This window comes from Pagrus pagrus (genome assembly GCF_965226575.1).
Source record: "Pagrus pagrus genome assembly, chromosome: 16".
NCBI lineage: Eukaryota > Metazoa > Chordata > Actinopteri > Spariformes > Sparidae > Pagrus > Pagrus pagrus.
Window position 1 is genome coordinate 18,959,677 of NC_140200.1, and position 21,509 is coordinate 18,981,185.

Here is a 21,509-nt window from a genome sequence, read left to right on the forward strand (position 1 = left end):
TCTTTTGTAAGATAACAAGCGATTCTTTTGAAGGAGATTGAGGGAGATAAAATAGGAGCATTTGCTGTCTCCAAGGTGTTCAAACCCACTAAGTGAACATACATGTGAAGGTCTTAAAGTGCCAGATACAATGGAAAGACAGAAATTGAGTCTTTCTAATGAGAACGTATTGTTAACTTTCAGAAAAAGAAATGTTACGTAGCTAATTTCGAGGTGGTTGAGTTTAAATAACAACACGAAGAGTCAAAAGCCAACACATCCGCGAGGCTGTACCTTTAGGCACAGCTGTGGTTTGGATGGCTGTGCATTGTTGCCTGTTCTAGCAAGTTTTATTTTTGTATTCAATTAAATTTAATGGTCCTTTATTGACATATAAATTAAGATAATATGAACGATATGACAATTTAATATGAACAGGCCATTTCATTATCATAAAATCAATAAATCATTGTCTTAGTGGTGTTGCCGTACCTCGCTGTCCAAGATCTGCACATCAAGTAGTGACAGTCACCCTGCTAACATGCTCAAAATAACAGTGTTAACATTCTGTCTAGCTGATATAATGTTCACCATCTTGATTTAGAGCAGCGGTGTTCAAACAATCTCCCTTGTAGGGTCAAAACGGGAACTTAAAGGTGGGCCACGGGCCAAAAGCACTTGTCTCTTGTCAGTGTTTCCTCTGTAATTGTTTTGCAGCAGTGGTGGCAGGGGGGTCATTTGTAGTTTTTTTCTGTGTCCATCCCTGTTAGTCTTAGTGGTCCGCCACTCCTGAGTGGATGAGAAGAAGATACTGCTTTTATTGTATTGTCAAGTGGCAAAATGGTACGAGTATCCCAAGTTGCCTAAATTGACTGAATCCCTGCACAAAGTGTCACTCTGCCCGCTGTGCCCAGATAATAAAAAAAAATTCAAAATAGGGATCCTACATGTTTAAAGAACATTTTTAGCTCACAGAAATAAACCAACATTAACATTATTATAATTTTGTAAGGGTTTTTTTTGCTAGAAACATTTGGCAGGTCAAACTGAACCTTGTGGCTAATTTTGCCCGCAGACCTCAATTTTGGCAGCCGTGATCTCGGAGTGTTAGCATGTCAACATTTGCCAATTAGCTGAGGCTGATGAAAATGATGTTAGCAGGCGTTTAAACATTAATCAAATTCTTGGGGGAAAAAATGAAAGATGAAATGTTAAGGGATCATCAAAGTTATAATACTTTATTCTGAAGGGGACAGTTGTGAAAAAGAGAATTGTTGGACCAACCTAAAACAATTACTTCAACTGGTAACACATCGTTCAGTTTGAAAGCAAACTAACTTGTAATAGACATAATATATAACACCTCTGAGTTAAAATGTCTATGAACAGCTAGAACTAAGTTATATATTATGTTGAGTTGTGTACTTAGATTATCCCACAAACACTGAGGAAGAACAAGACTAAACCTGATGTGAATAAAACTTTAAAACTTTACCTCGTCCATGAACATTTCTGCCTGAGTCAAGCAGATTTTAATCAGCAACGATGACGACAGCAACTCCCACGCTTCCACACAACTTATGTCTTTTGTTTTGTTTTGTACATTTTAACTTAATTTGTAAAAACTTTGTGTTTGTGTTTTTTAAAATATGGTTTGACCAGTTCGACCTTTCAGCTGATATTTCCATCCCTGAAAACAACACATTTTATCTAAAAATGACAATAACTTAACCTTTGCATCTTGATTTCATGCGATTGTATGAAAAGAAACACTTTTCACTCACGATGCCTCGCCTGGTGATTTATGAAGTCAACAGCAAATGGCTGAAGTAAATTTCCTTGGGCTTGCCTCTGTGCACAGCACTGCTGAAATAATATACACACTAAACAGTGCATCACATTCACAAGCTGTTCTGCACCGTCCTCCTCAGAGCCTCTCCTGATGGAGGCAAAGTCAACGATCAATTCACTCATAATTATGAGAGTTATTTTGGCCCCAGAGAGCACTGGCAGTGTGGAGGAGAGAGACGAACTTCACCCATCCCGTCATTTTAATTAGATCCAGATTTACCTTTCACCATCTTAAAAAGCCCCGCTGAGGACGGCAGTCGTTCGTTCGCCTTTGAGTTTGGTTTGTGAGCCTCCGCCACAGTCTGTTAGCAGGCAGGGAAACGCAGCTCAACGAGGGGTTTTTACTGACTTTAGCACTTTATGTATGTAAGCTAGCAGGTGTGGGTTTAAACCATGAATACACAATGTGTTCATTTGCTATAAGCAGGAGGCAGAGGTTGTTTTCTGTTTATTCAGGTGTGTTTTTAATGACTGAATGTCTGTAACAGCCTTTCTTGTCCTTTCAGTATCATTACAGGCAAATTCATCTAATGAGAAACGTTCCTCTTTACTTTTGTCACAGATAAGGAGACGCTTAAGAGGACAATACAATGTTCACATGTTCATGAACTGATCGTCTTTGTAATGCTACGTTAGAGAGAAATGCATCTTAAAGTCAGATCAGTGAGACTCTTTATAAAACAGTCTAATAATGCCAGCTTATTGTAGCTGTCAGCGGAAATCTTTCCTGATTCACAAAGACAGCAATTTCCTCTCTATGACTCCCAACTCTTAATAAATAAAATGTTCTTGAAATAGAAAGATTACACAAAAACTTAATCATCCACATCGGAAACCCCCGAGCCGCTGTTCTTTTTCCCAAATGCCTCTGCTGCGGAAATAACCATAATTTGTATTTTTCAGTCATTTGAAGCTTTTAAATCGGTCGAACAGAGAAGAGAAGAAAGGTTGGGAGTGAGGGTGAGGCAATTTACTGTTTCAACTTCAATAGACTGGTATATATTTAACCTAATGGTTCAAATGATCTGAATTTCAGCTGGAATTTTTAAAGGTGGAATGGGAAATGCTCAGGTCACCGGCACTAATTGGAGTCTTGTTGGTGTAACCCTGCTGTGACATCACATTTCTACAACAGTTTTAAAGAAATAGAAATTAGAAATGGGGGGGGCGCTGAAGGTGAGGTTCGCCCAGGGCGTCATGCAAGCTAGGACCGCCACTGCTTTTGGGTACTTTATACAACACTGGTTGTGACCAGTTTGTGGCCGTGACATCCAGACTTTTCGCTAAGCTAATTGCCTGCTGGCCCTGGTTTCATAGTAAGCTTACAAACACCAGAGTGCTAGTAATCTTCTCATACAACACATAGGCAATAAAGCCTAATAAGTGCATTTCCCAAAATGTTGAACTACCCCTTTAACAAATCCGTGCATCATATAACAAAGATGTAGACTAAAGCAATATAACAGAGTACTGGAGGATAAGAAAGAGCAGCTTCTCTCGTCCTCTGCCAATGTATAAAAATCAGCAGGTCGTCCAATGAAGAGTAAATTATTGCGAGTTTGAATTTCAGAACGGGAAACAGACGGTACCTGTGGAGGGATACCTGTCAGCTGTGTTTACTGAACCTGCTCTCTCTCTGAATAAAAGTCTAATGTCCCAAAATCTTCACACAAATAACAAACTTTGCAAAAGGTATTTCCACTACAAACACACACACACACACACACACACATTTTTGCTCACACACACCACTCATGCCACTTCAATTAGATTCTATTGGATTTTATTAAATCTTCCTTAGCTTTCACTTCACGGCAGCATCCATCACAGGATTATTATTTATCTTGCTGTCAAGAACTGGCAGCTCTTGGAATCCCACAGAGACTGAGAGGAGTGTGTGTGTGTGTGTGTGTGTGTGTGTTGCATGTGCGTGTGTGTGAACTCTCTTGTGTTAAAGTTTAAAGCCAGTGCGTTGCTCAGAATATGCTCATGTTCTGGCTAATTGCAGACATTAGCACAGTGTATTAGATCCATGCATGTCTGCATTATGCAAATAGAATTAAAAATGCAAATGTTTTCATTCAGCAGTAATCTCTGATGGTAGAAGAGCTTATCTATGATGTATTATAGAAGAGAAAAAGAAGAATACATTAACAATAATCAGTGAAGAAGTAACACGCAACACTTACGGTGTCTCATCTGTGAGCAGCGACCAGACAGCGGCTGCTATACCAGTGATGAAAATATGCACATAAATGCATTTAACCACAGATGTTGTTGTCAGATGCTTTTTAATGTTGCTGGTAATTTTAATGCTCGAAGGTATGAAGCAAAAACTGTGAAAAATGCATTAATGTCAGTTAAGCTCATTCCCCAGAGTCACTTTATAAAACAGCCTTTGGAGTTTTTCAGATCCAAATCTCAGCAGAGCATCGAGTTTCTTTGTCCAGAGAAATGGAAACATAAAGTTGATTCCTATTTGATGATTTAATCGCACAAAATACCAATTTCAACATAACGTTGCTTTAAGTAAAAGTCCCAATTCCACACTGTAAAAATACTCAATTACAAGTAAAAGTCCTCCATTTAAAATTCTACTTAATTCAAAGTATAAAAGTATTATTATATTGCCAGCAGAGTGGGAAAGATTGTTTAGACTTACTGGATAACATCGGGTGTAATGATTAAAAATCATATGTATGTTTGGATATTTATGAACCTGTTTACTGTATTTTGAACTTGTATTTGAAGTAATTTGCACAAGTTGTGAAAGCGTCTGTGTCTACCTGCAAAGGGTCTGCATACTCAGTTTTACACGTGATATTTTTTTCTCATGAAATATTATTTTTCCAACTTGGGTTGAGACAGGAAAAGAAAATTCTCCTGAAATGTTGAGAACAAAAAATATTGCCTTATAAAAAGGTTTCCTGCCAAACCTTTTAATTTTTCTCTGTTTCTTCTCTTTTTCTCTTGAAATTTTCATTTAAAAAAAAAAAAATCCTAACAAACCTTTTTTCACTTGGATTCACTAAAAAATTCTCCCTAAAAAAAATGTTTTTCACGAACTTTCCCAGATGAAAGAAATTTATGAAAATACGTTTTGACAGGAGAAAAAGTTTAACAGTCAGTTTAACCCATGAAAAAAAAATTCTCCTATAAGATTTTTTCCCACTCGATTTCAGACATGTAAAAAAACAAAAGGAAGAAAGTTTTGACAGGCGAAAAAAATAAATTGCCTTACAAAAAAATCCAACCAGACCTTTTTCTCACTTGATTTCACCCATGAAAAAAAATACATACTTTTTCTCTCCTGAAAGATTATTTTTACTCACATGGTTTCAGACAGGAAAAAAAATTATACTGAATTTTTTTTTCACTTGGATTGAATTCTTTAAAAAGTTTCTTTTCTTTCTTTCTTTCATTTTTTTTGTAATGATCACTGCTTCTCATTCTACATAAAACATCCGTCTCATCTCTGAACGAAGAACACTGAGAACCCCAAGAAAAAAACAACGGGGGCAATTTAAGTCACTTTCTCTTTCAACTGTTCTCCTTGACAGCATGTTATTCTTTTGAAAATATAATTTGCTTCAAACTGCAGGAACTCTCTGTTAAACTCCTAAACTTATGGATGCTATTAGATTCCACTTCCTGTGTGTGTTAAAAGTTTTGTTCTTGTGAAGATTGGCCCTCGGAGCACCTCCTCCTCTCCAAACGTGTCAATAAGGAATGAGACGAGTGGTTTGAGGGGAGAACACCGAGCACAAATTTCAAGATGAGAGTTTTGAAATTCTGTCGCTCAAGAGAACCTTTAAATGTGGACTAATTGGGTCCTCCTCGGGGATCCCTGGCAGGCCCGTACTCTATGTTAATGCTGTAGCCTCGAGCACGGCGCTGATAAACAGGACCTGCCGGAGCAAATGAGCTGAATCCATCAACCTACCATTACCTAAGGTTAACTGCTGAAACATTATACACCAGGGTCCCTTTTCCTTTCAATCAATTCCCTACATATAGACCTCCACAGAGCCCTCTGGGCACAACAACACCAGGCCAGTGTGCACTCAGTCACACCTGCACTCACACCTGCACTCACACCAACACAAAGTAAAGGAACAACAAAGACTTACAGAAAGCAAACACGCTGCACTTCTGCTCATAAAACAGCAGCTGTCTGCTGCTTTTGTTTCCCAGCGGCCGCCACAGGTCAGAAACTAGTTTATTATGGTGTCGCCCTCCTGTATGTGTGTGTGCCGGTGCACGTGCCCCCCCACCCTTCAATACAGCTTGTCATAATGTAGCGGATAAAGTGCTGATAAGGCTGCAGCTGACACTAATATACAGCACCACCAGGGAGATGGATGTGGATGGAGGGAAAGGGAAAGCAGGAGGAGGAAATGGATGGATGGACGGAGGGACGGAGGGACTGGAGTGTGTGTATAAGCAATTTGGTATGGCAACTTTCGATGAACCTATAATTTGTCAGAGACTGAGTGAGTATGAGAGAAAGGGCAATATGGATGGAAAGTGGCGGACTGGCTGGCAGCAGTCTCTTACTCAGCAGCAGAGCCACAAAACATGATGAAAAATGCTGCTGTTGCTGTGTGTGTGTGTGTGTGTGTGTGTGTGTGTGTGTGTGTGTGTGTGTGTGTGTGTGTGTGTGTGTGTGTGTCAACAACCTGCCATGAACAAAGCGCTCACAGAAAGGCAAGTCTGACACCTAGAGGTTGGTTGTATGTATTGATCTCTCCCACCTTCTCCCTCTGCTGCATGAATGGTTGATTCAAAATAAGGTTTTCCATATTGTTTGATCAATTATATGTCTTTGATTTCAGTTTGGCAAACAGATAATCTTCAAAAGTGGCTCCTTACGTTGACTCCACATCCTCCAATGGTACCCTGGTACATTTTTAGGGGTTTAAATGGATTTTTTAAAAGTAAAAATGTTGCTGTTTGATATGAAAAATTACAAATATTTTACATTTTTGCTTTTCTTGTGAAGTAATTGATAATTGATACTTTCCCCTCTCCTTTAGTGACACAAACAATGTCCTTTGTAGAGCCAGTGTTTGGTTTGCCCACTCTGTAGCAACATGGCAGACTTTTTATGGTCTTTCAGCTTATTGTTTTGGTTTTATGGCCCACAGCGGTTCTGATTTAATCTCATCGGTTCTATCAGTAATGTCTCCAACCACAGCAGTGAAAAGAAAGCTCTAAAATATCCACATGGAAATACCTGCCTAGTCTCAAACGGGAAACAGACAATGTTTTCATAAAATGTCAAGCGAATTTTAAAGGAGGAAGAAATTGTTTGGTCTCATCGGTCCACACATGCCTACTGCTTACAGACATGTTTTCGGAAACAGCTGATCAGTCATGTGAGCTGAACGTTCGCTATGTTAGAGTTTACTCGACAAATCTGTTTCTATCAAACAGATTTCACTTGGATTCGCTAAAAACAAAAACCACCTCAAGCGTGCAAGCGAATTCCAATTTTGCCATTTCCATAAAACTAATGCAATACAGAATGCAGATTCAAACACTTTATGGAAACGGGGCTATCGTCAGCAAGTAGCTAGCGAACATGGATGAACATTCATCAACTAATGAGATGTTTTGCCTTCAGAGTGGGTGGAGACCAAAAATGGAGCTAAAAGGAGGAGTGGATATTGGACTTGGATTCATCAGGTGGCCACCGCTGACACAAAATGTATCTAAATGCTAATGTTGCTCTGGTTGCTGGATCTGTAATTAATGGGTAAAGTGCTGTTCATACAAGTTATATATAACCTACTGTAAACTGTTTTAATTAATTCAGCCAGACAATCAGATTTGATTGTGAAACCTTTGATTTTGAGACCCATCGCACAATCATGGACTCTGTCCCCACTGAAATATCTACCCTGTCGTTCTTGAGCAGGACACCCTGCAGCATCTGGGCTGCCGTTCGGCCCCGTAGCCCCACATACTTTTGGTGGAAGTCAATCAAGTTATCCACCCCGTCTTTGTTTTTTTGTGCAACCTTTTAAAATTCAATGACCAGTGAGAATGAATCGGCACCATGTGGCTCAACACTCACAGAGGGAGAAACGAGCAGCAGTCTGTCTGTGAGTTTGATCAAACACTGGATGTTATAAGATATTAGAATAAAATTTTAATCAAACTGAGAAAGTTGACCCCCTCCAGAGAAACGCAATCTGAGCTGTAACGTGTATTTCAAAAAGCTTTATTAACATGCTGTTATATTTTATCAGCCTGTACGTTCTGTCCTCAAAGGCCTCACCCAACACATACACACTTAAACATAGTTAATTTAGGAATGCACACACACAAAGACACAAAAATATTTAGACATTGTACAATATAAAAGCTGTTATTGAAAAAAACCCACAATTCAACAACAAATACACTCACACAGTAGACTTGCACTTTGGATGATGTGTGTTGTACAAACGTTTCTAAGCTACAGAGCTGCTTTGTTGTTGGTTGAGTGAAGCCTGGTTTCAAAAATACAAGTTCAGTATCTGGCAAATTTGGCGATCAAAGAAGATTCAGTATTTTTTTAATTGAGACATTTCATTGGGGAGTTTGGTTGATTTTAACACAACAGCTCAGTATAACTAGTCTGATTTTTTTGCAGCTGATAACAAGAAGATCAGACTCATATTAGCTTTTTTCCTGACTTTGAGGTCGGTTTCAAGGTTTTTTGTTGGATGTGACAAAGCGCTAGCTATCGCACGTAATCACTGCTTCGAGGAGGGCTGTGTATCAAACCGCCCAGTACCGACCATACTGTGTCCGTACCGCCGAGTGTCAAGTACTGAAAGTTGGCATTAAAATCTACATTTCCAGATTTATATCTTCTGATTCAATTTTCAAAACAAAGAAATTGAGGAATCTGGCTTAATTGGGACGTTTTTAGCGGTTTAACAGACATAATAATCATGTTCCTCTATGAGAATGTTTGACAGACAATTTTAAACCCAGGAACCAACATGTTTTTTTTGTTCTGGTGAAGGTTTTTCCTGGACACGCTGTAATGAGATTTCAGGGTCAACATGGAAACACTGCTAGTTAACTACCAAATAAATAGCTTCAAAATGAGGATTTTTTTAACTTGTCTGATTTGGAAAATTTGAATAAAAAATAATACATTTAATAAATAAAGCAGGTAACCTGAGTCTTGGAAAAAAATCACCCGTTGGCTGTTAAAGCTCTTTTTACGTGAAGTCATTCGGCCTCAGACATTTTTTATTAGCATTTCATTAGCTGCTTCCTTTTTCTTTACCTTTGACTTTTTCTTCTTTCCTTTGTCTTTCCTTTGTCAATCTTATCACGTGTGTGTCGCTTTGACAATAAATAAAAGATGAATATTAAACAACTTTTTCAGACTTCAACTATGAAGCAACTTCAATAACATGAAAAGAAAAACAAATAATTTCAAACCTATTCCTTTGGTGTAGCTGGTAGTGCTTCGGTATAATTAACTGCAGTTTTTACATGGAGTTTGGCAAGTATGAGACATTGGCATTAGACTTGCATCATTATCTCCACTGTGTAAACAAAGATGAATGTACTGTGAGACTCGGAGTGTGTTGGCTAAAGGCCTGACGGTGGGTGGAAACTTGAATCTTGAAACGGTGGTTTAAATCCAACAATTTAACAATGCCTGATCCAGCTATTCTTGCAGAAGGCCTTGGGTCTGTGGCAAGTTCAACTCAAGTAGATAAAATCTTTTGTTTGTAGAGTGCTTTTCACCAAAAGCTCAGATGTGTAACCACCAAAATCTTCTTAAAAGACCAGTTTTAGTAACAAAAATACAGAAATATTACGGAAAAAAACAGAAAAAGGGGGTGAAGATATATGTACTGCAGGTCCACGCCACATTGCATGAGTAAATTGATTAAAGTGCTCAAAAGAAAAGAGACAACACAGACTGAAGCACAGATGAAAAAGCAGAAACACAAAGAAGCGCCCCGCTGAGTGTTAGTAGATATGTATCAAGTGCATTAACAGAGAATGGCCACAATCCTGAGTGGAGCTGGCACATTCAGGAGCTTTCATGAGGCTGCTCATAGCAATAGGTCGGTTATTCAGAATGAGCCGAAGAGCTTAGCTATACACCTTCAAAGGCCTCGCTGAGCATCTGCTGTTATGAACGTATATAAAAAGGTTTCTAATAGAAAAGTGTAAGAGGGAAAAAATGGCGTATTGAAAAGAGGTGAAGAGAAGAAAAAAATAAAATAAAAGGGGTCGAGCTGTCTCCAGATGGCAACTCTTTTGTTCCATCTCTCACAGAAAGCAGTTTGTAGAGAAGAGCTGAGACATCGTCGTGTTACGTCATCAATGCAGGTAAAAAAGGTTCAATCCTTCTCGGTCCCCCTAATGAGGTCGGTGAATTAGAGGCGAGCGGCGACAGCTTTCTGAGTCGGGAGTTTCCCTCCTGGACAAAGAGACAAATTTGAGATTTGTTGTAAAGGCGAGGAGAGAACCCAAACACAATTTATTCATGCTGAGTGTTTAGAGTCCAACTGACAGCTTGTTTCTTACCCAGAGTGTCTTCCAATGAGTTCACCATCACCTTGTTGACCTTTAGAGTCCCCTGCTCCGCTCTGAAAGAAAAACAATGGAGCACATTGGTTATTCTCAGCAGCAAAGTCGGTTGGACTTCCACTGAAACTTATTAACAATGCTTTTTGTAGATTATCCAGAGTTAAAATGACACGGTATCATGAAACAGAAGCTGTCGAATTTTTAAATGTCATTTTCCATCAGCACAAATGTACTGGGAGGGAGGCAGAAACCACAAGCTTAGATTGTGGTGGAAGTGAACAAATAGAGATAAATACACAAAAGGTTGTCTTTGTGCACTTTAATAAAGTGGTATAATAGAAAAATAGAGAATAACAGAGTCAATCCATTTCAGCTGAAAGGTCAGGCTCTTCACACCAGGTCGATCTGGGTGAGTCTGACATCGAGCTACAGTGAAAGTCAGTTTGTAGAATAGCAGGACAAAAAGACAAGACAAAAAGGGAGGTTTCAGAGCGAAACACCAGATGTCCAAACGGCCTTGAAAGTATCACATTACCTAGATAGGACTGATAAGCATCATGAGAACAGAATATTAGATGGCCACACAGTTTCCCGTGAATTAGTTGAGGTCTCTGCTCACCTCATGTCAAAAGTAACTTACACAGTTCATGCTCAGGTCAGGTCCACCTCACACATACACAAGGGATTAATAGTATAAGATTTAAATGTAGTTCAATATGTATTTGAAAAGTAACAATTACATGTGAGGTTAATACATTTTGCTACTACATACAGTGAGTCCAATATGTATTTGATCCCTTGCTGATTTTGCCGGTTTGCCCACTAATAAAGACATGATCAGTCTATAAATTTATGATAATATGTATTCAAACATGGAGAGACAGAATATCAAAAAAAAAATCCAGAAAATGAACCTAAGGAATATATATTAATTGATTTGTATTTCATTGAGGGAAATAAGTATTTGATCCCTTAGTATTCATTAGGAGTTCTGGCTTTTACAGACCAGGTAGACACTCCCAATCGACTTGTTACCTGAACTGAAGCCACCTGTTCTCACTAATCACCCGTGTGAAAAACACCTGTTCACAGAATCAGACAATCAGACAGATTCCAAACTGTTCACCATGGGGAAGACCAAAGAGCTGTCTCAGGACCTCAGAGTCAGGATTGTTGATCTCCACAAAGCTGGAATGGGGTACAAAAAGATTAGCAAGGTGTTGGATTTGAAGGTAACAACCATTGGTGCAATTGTAAGAAAATTTAAAAAGCATAACATGATCATCAACAGACCTCGGTCCGGTGCTCCTAAGAAGATTCCACCTCGTGGGGTAGCAATGATTCTGAGAACGGTCAAAAATCATCCTGCAACCACTCGGCAGGAGTTGGCAAATGACCTGAAGGCAGCTGGGACCACAGTTTGCAAGGAAACAATAGGCAACACTTTGCGCAGCAATGGGTTAACATCCCGCAGTGCCCGAAAGGTACCCCTTCTCAAGAAGGCACATGTGGACGCGCGCCTTAAGTACGCCAATGATCACCTGAAAGATGAACCAAGTTATTGGGAGAAAGTTATGTGGTCGGACGAGACCAAAATTGAGCTTTTTGGCCTCAATTCTACCCGTCATGTGTGGAGGAAAAAAAATGCTGCTTATGACCCCAAGAACACTGTGCCCACCGTCAAGCATGGAGGTGGAAGCATAATGTTTTGGGGGTGTTTCTCCGCCAAGGGTACAGGGCTACTTCACCGCATCACTGGGAAGATGGATGGAGCCATGTACCGTACAATCCTGAAGGACAACCTCCTCCCCTCTGCCAGGAAGCTGAAAATTGGCCGTGGTTGGGTCTTCCAACATGATAATGACCCGAAGCACACAGCAAAGGCAACAAAGGATTGGCTCAAGAAACATCACATCAAGGTCATGGAATGGCCCAGCCAGTCACCGGACCTCAATCCGATCGAAAATCTATGGAGGGAGCTGAAGGTCAGAGTGGCCAGGCGACAGCCCACCAACCTTCATGATTTAGAGAGGATCTGCAAAGAAGAGTGGGCCAAAATTCCACCTGGTGTGTGTGCTAAACTTGTGGTTAACTACAAAAAACGTCTCACTGCTGTGCTTGCAAACAAAGGCTTTGCCACTAAGTATTGAGTGTGTTTGGCCAGAGGGATCAAATACTTATTTCCCTCAATGATATACAAATTAATTAAAATATATTCTTTAAAGTTATTTTCTGGAATTTCTTTTTGATATTTTGTCTCTCCATGTTTGAATACATATTATCATAAATTTATAGACTGATCATGTCTTTATTAGTGGGCAAACCGGCAAAATCAGCAAGGGATCAAATACATATTGGACTCACTGTATATCACTCAAAACCAGCCTGTCCTCAACAGGAACACAGCCAAATAGGTCGCCTGTGCAAGCTTAGTACGACCCAGGCTTAAGGTTATTGTTAGGCTGCAACCTCTGGTGGACGAAGTCATTATGACGGGAGCAAAGGAGGAAGTCAGATGACGTATTAGCATGATGGCTTCTTGGCCTCTACTGACATCTGTTATTGTTTTATAATCCACTGATTTTATCGAACCTTGTGTGTGTGCAAATAAATAAAGTTAAAGTTTTTCAATAACCAATAATCAACAGCTTTTCAGTAAAGATTTGGATCTCACTGAAGTGTCTATTATTTTCAGTTAAACAGGCATTTATACAAAGAGTCTAATAGTGGAAGGTGTAACTTGTACAGATGGGAAAGTCCTTTGAAGCAGTTTTGTGATATTTGTCTAAATAAATCACCTTTCATGACATTTATTTACAGCTTTATTACACAATAATTGGGAAAGGTTTAGGCGCAGCACCAACACTGTTTTGGGCACCATGTAAGTCAAAGGAATGTAAAATCAATGTGGAGAGGATCAAAACTAATTGAACGACTATTCCCCGATCTAATTACATGCACTACATTTCCCACAAACCAAGAGAAAATACTGTAACTGAAGGATGATCAGAACCAACTTACGCTTTGATTTTCTGTACGGCTCCGAGTCTGAGCAAAGCTGCAAGAGAGTTCTTCTGGAGGTCAGACGACAACACCTCAGTGTATCTTAGTCTACCTGGATAACACAAACAAGCAAGACACAGTGAGTACATTTTATAGAGGGCTGAGGTAAAGACAGGGCAGGAATGTTCTGACAAATGAGAAACTTTTAAAGATAGAAAACCTGCTAGAAGGTGTTTGATGATGAACTTTCGGACGGCAGGAACAAACTGTTTTTCTGTCAGATTCTCAGTGGCCTCTTCACACAGGAACCGGCACACAACCTGACACACACACACACACACGCAACTGTTAAGAATAATGATGTGTTAACAGCACCCTCTAGAGGACACCAACAGTTTAACACTCAAACTGTTTCCTACAGGAGTTTTGATGCTATAAAATCAATTTGTTAAAGAAAACAAACGTGATGTCTGCATTACTTTTACTCATGTGCATTATATATGTGTACATTTGTGCATGTATCTGACTTGAGACATGTTAAATGCTCCCAGGCTTCACTTTAAAGACAATGTAAGGACGTAAATATATAACGTGTCAGAATAGTTAGAACATTCTGCATCTACAGTACCAAACTGTTTATTTTCGATTTTTTTGTATCAAAGAGTGGTCATGCAGTTTGAAAATCCCTGTTATTACATGAAAAAAAGACTTATAAATGCTTTATTATATCTTAAATCAAAGGATTTTAAAAAGTGTGCATAAGATCCTTTCGACTCAGTGAAACAAAACATGTCATAAGGAACTTTAAAACACTTTATAAGGCAACATTTAAAATCCAAAGAGTCTTTGTCAGGCTTGTTAAAATGGTAAAACTAAATGAAATATTCCTGCCTGTTCACATCTGATAAAGTTCCAGGAGCTTTTAATCCAATGTACAGATACAGATAACTGAATTGTGCACACAGCTACCTTTTTACATACACAACATGATACATCCAACATTTACAAAGCTGTACTCTCCCTCACCTGATATCCCTGTAAGAAAGGATCTAGCATGCTGGTGAGGAAGGCCACTGTTCTCTGTCCTCTTTCTGTCACCAGAACCTCCTGTTGGGTAACCTGCAGAGCTCCGGTCTTCACCAGCAAGTAGCAGGCCTCCTCAAAGTCCTACAAGACATGAGTGAAGTATGAAATCAGTACTGCATACCTGAAAGGCCATTCAGTTTTCTGTAAATGTTGTTCCTCACCTGCACTGTAGCTCCAGGACAGAGGATGAACTCATTGGAGAACATGTTCCTGAGGAAGCTGAAACTGTTGAAGACCTCCTCTGGAATAAAAAAATAAAATAAAATAACACACGTATTTTAAAGCCTAAAGCTATAATAGGTGGCTAATAAAAAAGTGTAAAAAAAGGTGAGATTATTAAAAGGCACGAGAATCTAGTGTGTTGTGGAATTTCTTATGTGTTTGTGCCTTTAATTCTTGAAGAAAAATAGAATAATTTTCAGTAAAAAATGTCAAAATACATTTATTTAAGCACAAAGTCTCATTAAATACATAAGGTAAATTAAATAAAATAATTATTTTACTCATATAAGCTGTAATGTTGAATCAAAAAGCAGAGAGCGTTTAAAACAGCAGCGTGAGTCTTACGTTTCTGGTTGGAGGAAGCAGCATTGATGGCGGATGCCAGCAGAGCCGGTCTGAGGAACACGTGCAGCCCCTGGTTCCTGTACGAGGCACAGGAGAGTACGATGACTGCCTGGCTCAAGAGCTCCTCTTCTGGAGTGACGGTGCTGTGAGGCTCCCCTGGTTTCACCTGTCCACCTGCGTCAAGACAAAGTTTAAAGTCAGCAAAGCTGTTATTTTTATCATTTTTTGCACTACAATCCATTTAGCATCTGTAAGCAGTAAATAAATGCTTTATAAAACACTATAATGTGGTTGTAAGCAGACAGAAGTGTTAATTAATGTTTATATCATCATTTATAACTCCTCTTCTGGTCACCTGTAAGTGGAGGCTGGTGTATGAACAGATAATGAATGACAATATAGTTAAACACAGTCCTCATTATATAAAACAGGTCTTCAAACGAGAATTGTTGTCAAATACTGAGCATTAATAAAAACTTGACTAATCACACATTATAAATGATTATAAACAATTTATTAACCGTTTACAGAGCTCTTAGTGTTTAACCTTGAATTTTCTGATCATATTTCTGTTTCATCTCATGATATCGATATCAGAATTTCTCATTCCCTAATAAAGGTAATTAGCATCAGTCGAGCTCTAGTTAAAGATAAACTATATATTGATAGCATTTTCTTTGCTAGACATTTGCTTAGTTAAATTATTTCTTTCTTAAGCCTTTTCATTATTTTGTTCAGGAATTTGGGTACCAGTGTGTGGTGCATGCTCGGTTACACAGGTAGAAGGGTAGGAGTAGGACCATGATGCACCTGGGTGGGCCTCTGTTTTTTTTTCCACCAGAGCAGGAGATGCATGCAGGATTCATTTGTTCTTTGTTTGCTTGCTTTTTGGAAAATAAACCATGGAAACCAAAAGGATCTTTGAATGGATTATTTTGCCTCTGTACGTCACAGGACCACGGTGCAGCAGTGGCTCTTTGATTTAAAGTTTGATTTAGATTTTTTAACAAATGCCCACTACAATATATAATACAGTATATCTTATTTAAAATCATTAACAGAAAATGGACGGTTAAAAACTGTAATTGTAATTGTACTGACACTAGCTTTGACTTTTGTTTAATTTTACAGACTGTCTTGCGTTTCTCTTCAGCAGTCTTTTTAAAGAGGTCCCACAATACTGCCATTAAGAAGAGTCCTTGTGCAGGCTTTGTTTTTTTACACGGCTTAAAAGGGCAGAAAAACAAAGCCCCTCCATTCAGTATTCATACTCTTTACACAGAATGGCGTGGTGGAATAACAGCTCAACATTCACGCCTTGGACAGGCCGTGTGGACGGGGCTTCAGTGAGTCTGAGTGCAGGCATTCACATGAGATAGCCATTTTCAAAAAGTGGCCTGATAGTTTAAATGCAAATTTACAAATCCAGCTGTTGGCTTTTCTGACTGAGTCAGACTTCCTATTCAATGGAGCCAAAGAAACAAGGCCGTTTGGGAAATCAGTGAAGTGATAAATAATGTTTACCAAAGAAACTGAATCACAGATTTTCACTTCAAAAGGTCAAACTGCATTTTTTTAAAAAGCGTTTCATCTCATGTTGCCCTGTATGTACTGGACTGTGTAAGTGGCAGATAGACCCCTTGAATGTACTCAGCATAACTTAACTGTGTAGGATTGCAGTGATGTTACATGAATAAAAAGAAATGAAAAACAGAAACAAAACACAAAAATCAAACACAAACCTTGTTCCACTGCCAGCTGGACTCTGCCCTCAGAGACCCTTACTAGACCTCGGTGCAGGGAAAGACTGGAGGAGACCACCTCTGATGGAGGGACGTGGTCTGAAAGGGAAAGACAAATCAGAACACACAGAATGGTCTAGTATTTAATCAGGATGTTTTATCCTCCTTTTAACACAAAATTTTAAACTCTATCACAGCCCTCTTGTCAGTCAGCCTGCACAGAGATCCAGCAGTACCACTGAAGAACACTTAAAGCTGAGTCCTGTTTTCATACCGGGCCAGTGGAGGAAGGCTCCGTACTCTCGGAAAATGTCCCTGAGCCACACCGCTTGTGCAGTCAGCTCTTCCAGCACCATGCCCCGTTTCTGCCCAGCTGCCTGGTCCTGGTGGTGGTTCTGGAGCAGCAGGGAGGCCAGAAGGACCCACGGCTTCAGGACCATGTTCTCCTCCTGGGCTCGCACCAGCCTGTAGGCCGAGTCATTCACGAAGCTTTGGATCTCCTCGCTGGGTCTCCTGGGGATGTGTCTGGAAACGAAAAAACGTATAGTTAGTCCACGTTTGTGAATCTCACCAGCACCTTTGACAAACTTATTTTTTAAACAGAAAAACAGATCAATCTTTAAAGATCATGAACACTTGCTTGAGTATTTAAGCTACTTTCTAGTTCTGCTCTACTACATCTCAGAGGCATATGGATAGATTCTGGGTCGGTTGATACCTTGGTGCCAGGTTAAACTGGCAGCGATTTACTCTGTCCTGGGCTAAACTCCTCACAGACACTGGTTGACCGAAGTACACATGGATGCTGCCGTAGTCTTCACTGAGGACCTTTCTGGCTTTAAACAGGCCCTAAAGAGGAGAGATGAACCAGTGATGAGCAGTGATGTGCAAACTGGGGTTTAAAGACACATATATACAGGCTTTTTCATATTGCAAAATATTGCTTGTGATTTCAAGGTTTTTACAGGTTTTTCATGTATAAATGTTTTCATTTTTAATTCATAAAAAAGTGAGATGTTTCAATGACTCACTGAAGTGGACTCTTTGGGTTTGGGAACACCCAGCATTTCTCTGGCGTAAAGCGCCTCCTCCAAGATCCTCTCATAGCTGATACTGACGGGGACCACGTTAATGTCGTACACCTCCCCTTTAAGGTATGGATCCATGACTATATTCAACAGACCTGGACACAAAGTACACAAAGATCTGTACTGACATCAGGGAATATCACCACAGAGAACAGGCCTCCTACCTACACCTCTTCCATAGGAATATTCAAGCACTTTTCAAGCATTTTCAAGCATTTTCAAGCTTTTACAGCAACTTACATCTGTGATAAATTAGAACGTAATACTAATTAGCAATGATGCTTGCACAACGTTTTCACTGTTCTGCTGTGTATACAGTCCTTTCTAAAAAACCTATTTAACAGATATTTTGCATTTTTATGAAAATTTCTATTTGTTTATTTTCTTTTCTCTTACTAGGTTTACTATGACTGTTATGTACCAAATTACCAAGACAGATTCTGTGCATGTGAAAACTCACTTAACAATAAGCCGGACTGTGATGTTTTAACAAGAAAATGTACTAACAGGACAAGAAAAAGAACACAGGATCGGATCTGTCCTGACCTGTGGATTCAGAATTTGTTCTTCATTGTGAAGCTGGGAGAGTTTTTAATTGCTTTTTCCTGAGACTTACCTAACTTTGGTGTCAAAGACTTGGACGTTCGGCTTCTGGTCCCCTCTAAGAAAAATTCTACTGGTGCAAATCCATTCTGAAAAGAAAAACAAAGATGTAGAAATCAAAAATAATCCCTTCCAATATTATCCATCTACAAGATACAGACAACAATATGACATATGTAAGTTGTGTGGGTTGTTCACTCTTTCTTAATTAAAGAACAGGCCCCTGAACACTTAAAATGGACACGACAGAAAAGGTCACTTCCTAATGATTAAAAGATTAAGGAGAAACTATCATCCTCACCCTGAGCATGGTCTTGACATACTCTGAGAAGACCGACCAGTACAGTTTGTCTCCACCGAACGACCTGCGAATGAAGAAAGCTCCAGACATCCGCAGCATCTCGCCAACAAATTTCATCCCCATAAAGTCTGCAGGGACAAACAAACTGTAGGGTTTCTACTTTGATTGAAAAAGAAACATGAGAAATAAACTTCACCGTAATGTAGGATCAACAAAAACTGAACATTATAAGCTTAAACATGTGTATGTGTATATGGACTCACCCATGCCGGCAGCGATGACAGGCAGAGCGAGGTCGTAGGTGTACAGGATGTATGACATCAGCAGGAAGTCCATGTAACTACGGTGGCTGGGTAACAGGACCACTGGGTGCTCCTGGATGGCCTGTTGGAGCTGACAACAAAGCAGAGAGCAGATTAGGTGTGTGTCTTTCATGTCTTAGTCATTGATAGTATTTGTAGTTATAGTGATAGTTTCATGTGTTCTCACCCTCTGGATGCCCTCTTCATTGACACAGATGCTCCTGAACAAGGTTTTGAAAACCTTGCTGAGCGTGAAGGCAAAGAAGCGAACGGTGCTGAGCTGCAGACAGTGAGCCATCTCCTCCAAGATGGCCGACGCCTCCTCCTGAACATCATCAGCCGCCCTGCCCGTCTCTCTGGAAACCTTGACAATTCAAAAGAAAACATTATCCCGTCAAGTACAAAATAAAAAGAAGTAATACAACTTTTGGATTCTGGTCAATACATTCAAAACCACTATTTATCGTAACTAACCTGAGATCCATTCATCAGGTAAAACTAGAATATCATCTGCTGTCAGTCGACTTCTAACTTACCTGACCGATGACATAGTGCAGTTGATCTGACTGAAGCACCATGCTCTTCAGCACGCTGGCTGTACAGGGCGCCAGTCCTTTGTAAAGAACAGGACTGTAACATCTGAGGGCGTATCGCAGGTCGCTGGAGTTCCTCCTCTCCTCCAAAATGTCCTCAAAGTCATCTCTTTTCTTCAGCATTGGGTCTCTATGCTGGAAAGACAAAAACATCATACTACATTAGAATTAGATGTTATCCATATTTCTCAGTGTTGATCATTGTAGCCATAAAAAAATTTAATATAAATTTTCATTGATAAATTCAGTGACTAAAACCAATTGAATGGGATCTAGCCTGCAGTTTTTGTAAAAGGTAAGAAAGTGCAATGCCCTGATTTTGTAAATTTTGCTACAAAAAAGCCTCATGGGTTGACCAAATCTTGACAAGTGAGGTTTTTCTCAATTTAGAAATGTTCTTAGGTGAAAGTGCAAAAGCATTACCACATTATACATTTTTGAGGTGGAGCTAATTTTACTGTTTTATAAACTGTTTTGTAATTTGATTTATTAAATAAATAATTCATATTTTATTTGCTGCACATTTTGTATGTAAAAGATTTTAAACGTAACCAATGATTAGAGCTCACAACCATACTAGAGCCAAAAAAATCCCTTTTGCGTAGTAGAGTAAGAGTAAAACGTACTAGATTGAAACACTCGAGCAGATGTACATCAATATTTTAAGTAAATTATTTTACAACATTTAAGAATGACTTTACTTGTAATTAAAGGTGCAATATGCAAGAATTTTAGTTGAAAACACTTTAAAATAAATAAATTGTCAATTTAACGTGAAAAAACTACAGTTTGGACTTTACGATGTCTATGTTTTGTGTTGCAGAGATATCTATTTGGTTAGCATGATAACCAGCTAGCCCTGCCCCATTCTGTACCAAAGCTCCTGTGCCAGCTATGTAAACACCAACACTCCGGTGGTGCTCCGAGCTCCCTGTACGGACCACTAACTGCACAGCTAACTGAGCTAACTGGCTAACCACAGCTACAGCGGTTACTCTGGTCATATGCTGCCCCCTGTTTGTTTTGAATATGAATTTTGGTGGGTGGCAAATTCTTACATATTGCACCTTTAAGCGTGCTCTGCAAATTAAAGTATACAGTTATTTTGCACATTTCCAAGATAGTACAGAATAGTAGCAGACAGCTTTTGACAGTGTTTCAACTGCAGAGTTGCATTTTTGCAGCATATCAGTTCATTTAAACAATTAAATTATTACAAACCACAAGCACAAGCACATTGATACTGCAGCAGCATCAACCAGAAGAGTGGTGCACTAAAACAGTAACGATTTGTCAACATTAGAACAAAATGTCCGTCAGCCTTCAGAACATGTGAAATGTAAAGTGGTGATTGCTTAACAGTCATTTGTAGCAGGGGAAACTGCCGCTGAGCAAAACATGAACCTTCCTATTTCTATTTTAACTACAAGACAGAACCAAATCTGTCGACGTCGTGTTGTCACATTAATATGAATCTGGCACACAGCTGTTTGAATCAAGTGTCAGATGTCAGAGTGCACTGAGCCATCGCAGCGAGCTAAGTGAGCATTAGCATACATACCGGATAAATAGCTTCGGACGCCATACTTTGTCACACTTTACCAACACGTACACACTACATGAAGTGACGTTATAAATGCACGAATTATTTTACGGTTCTTCCTCTTGATATAACACTTTTAGTTGATACCAGCACCTGAGGAACTTCTCATGGGCGTGTAAAGTGGCTTTTCCGTGGCACTTCCGCATCTACGGTAGCCGGGAAGGAACGGCACGGTTGTGCTGTAAATCCCACGTGTTTTTACGGTTTGTTGTCATTCTGATCAGGACTGTTATCGCTG

At 39.4% G+C, this 21,509-nt stretch overlaps 1 protein-coding gene across 1 annotated transcript; it reads right to left on the reverse strand.

Moving 5' to 3' along the window:
* Positions 1-8,040: 8,040 nt before the first annotated feature.
* Positions 8,041-21,331, reverse strand: gnpat (glyceronephosphate O-acyltransferase). The gene is made up of 17 exons (XM_084378275.1): positions 21,230-21,331; positions 19,612-19,803; positions 19,263-19,439; positions 19,037-19,166; positions 18,774-18,901; positions 18,486-18,561; positions 17,813-17,964; positions 17,500-17,630; positions 17,056-17,306; positions 16,782-16,880; positions 15,040-15,213; positions 14,634-14,713; positions 14,413-14,553; positions 13,607-13,706; positions 13,405-13,498; positions 10,381-10,442; positions 8,041-10,273 (listed from the first exon to the last, which is right to left on the reverse strand). The coding sequence occupies exons 1-17, from the start codon at positions 21,251-21,253 to the stop codon at positions 10,230-10,232; spliced, it is 2,055 nt and encodes a 684-aa protein (XP_084234401.1). The 5' UTR covers positions 21,254-21,331; the 3' UTR covers positions 8,041-10,229.
* Between the last annotated feature and the right edge of the window lie 178 nt (positions 21,332-21,509).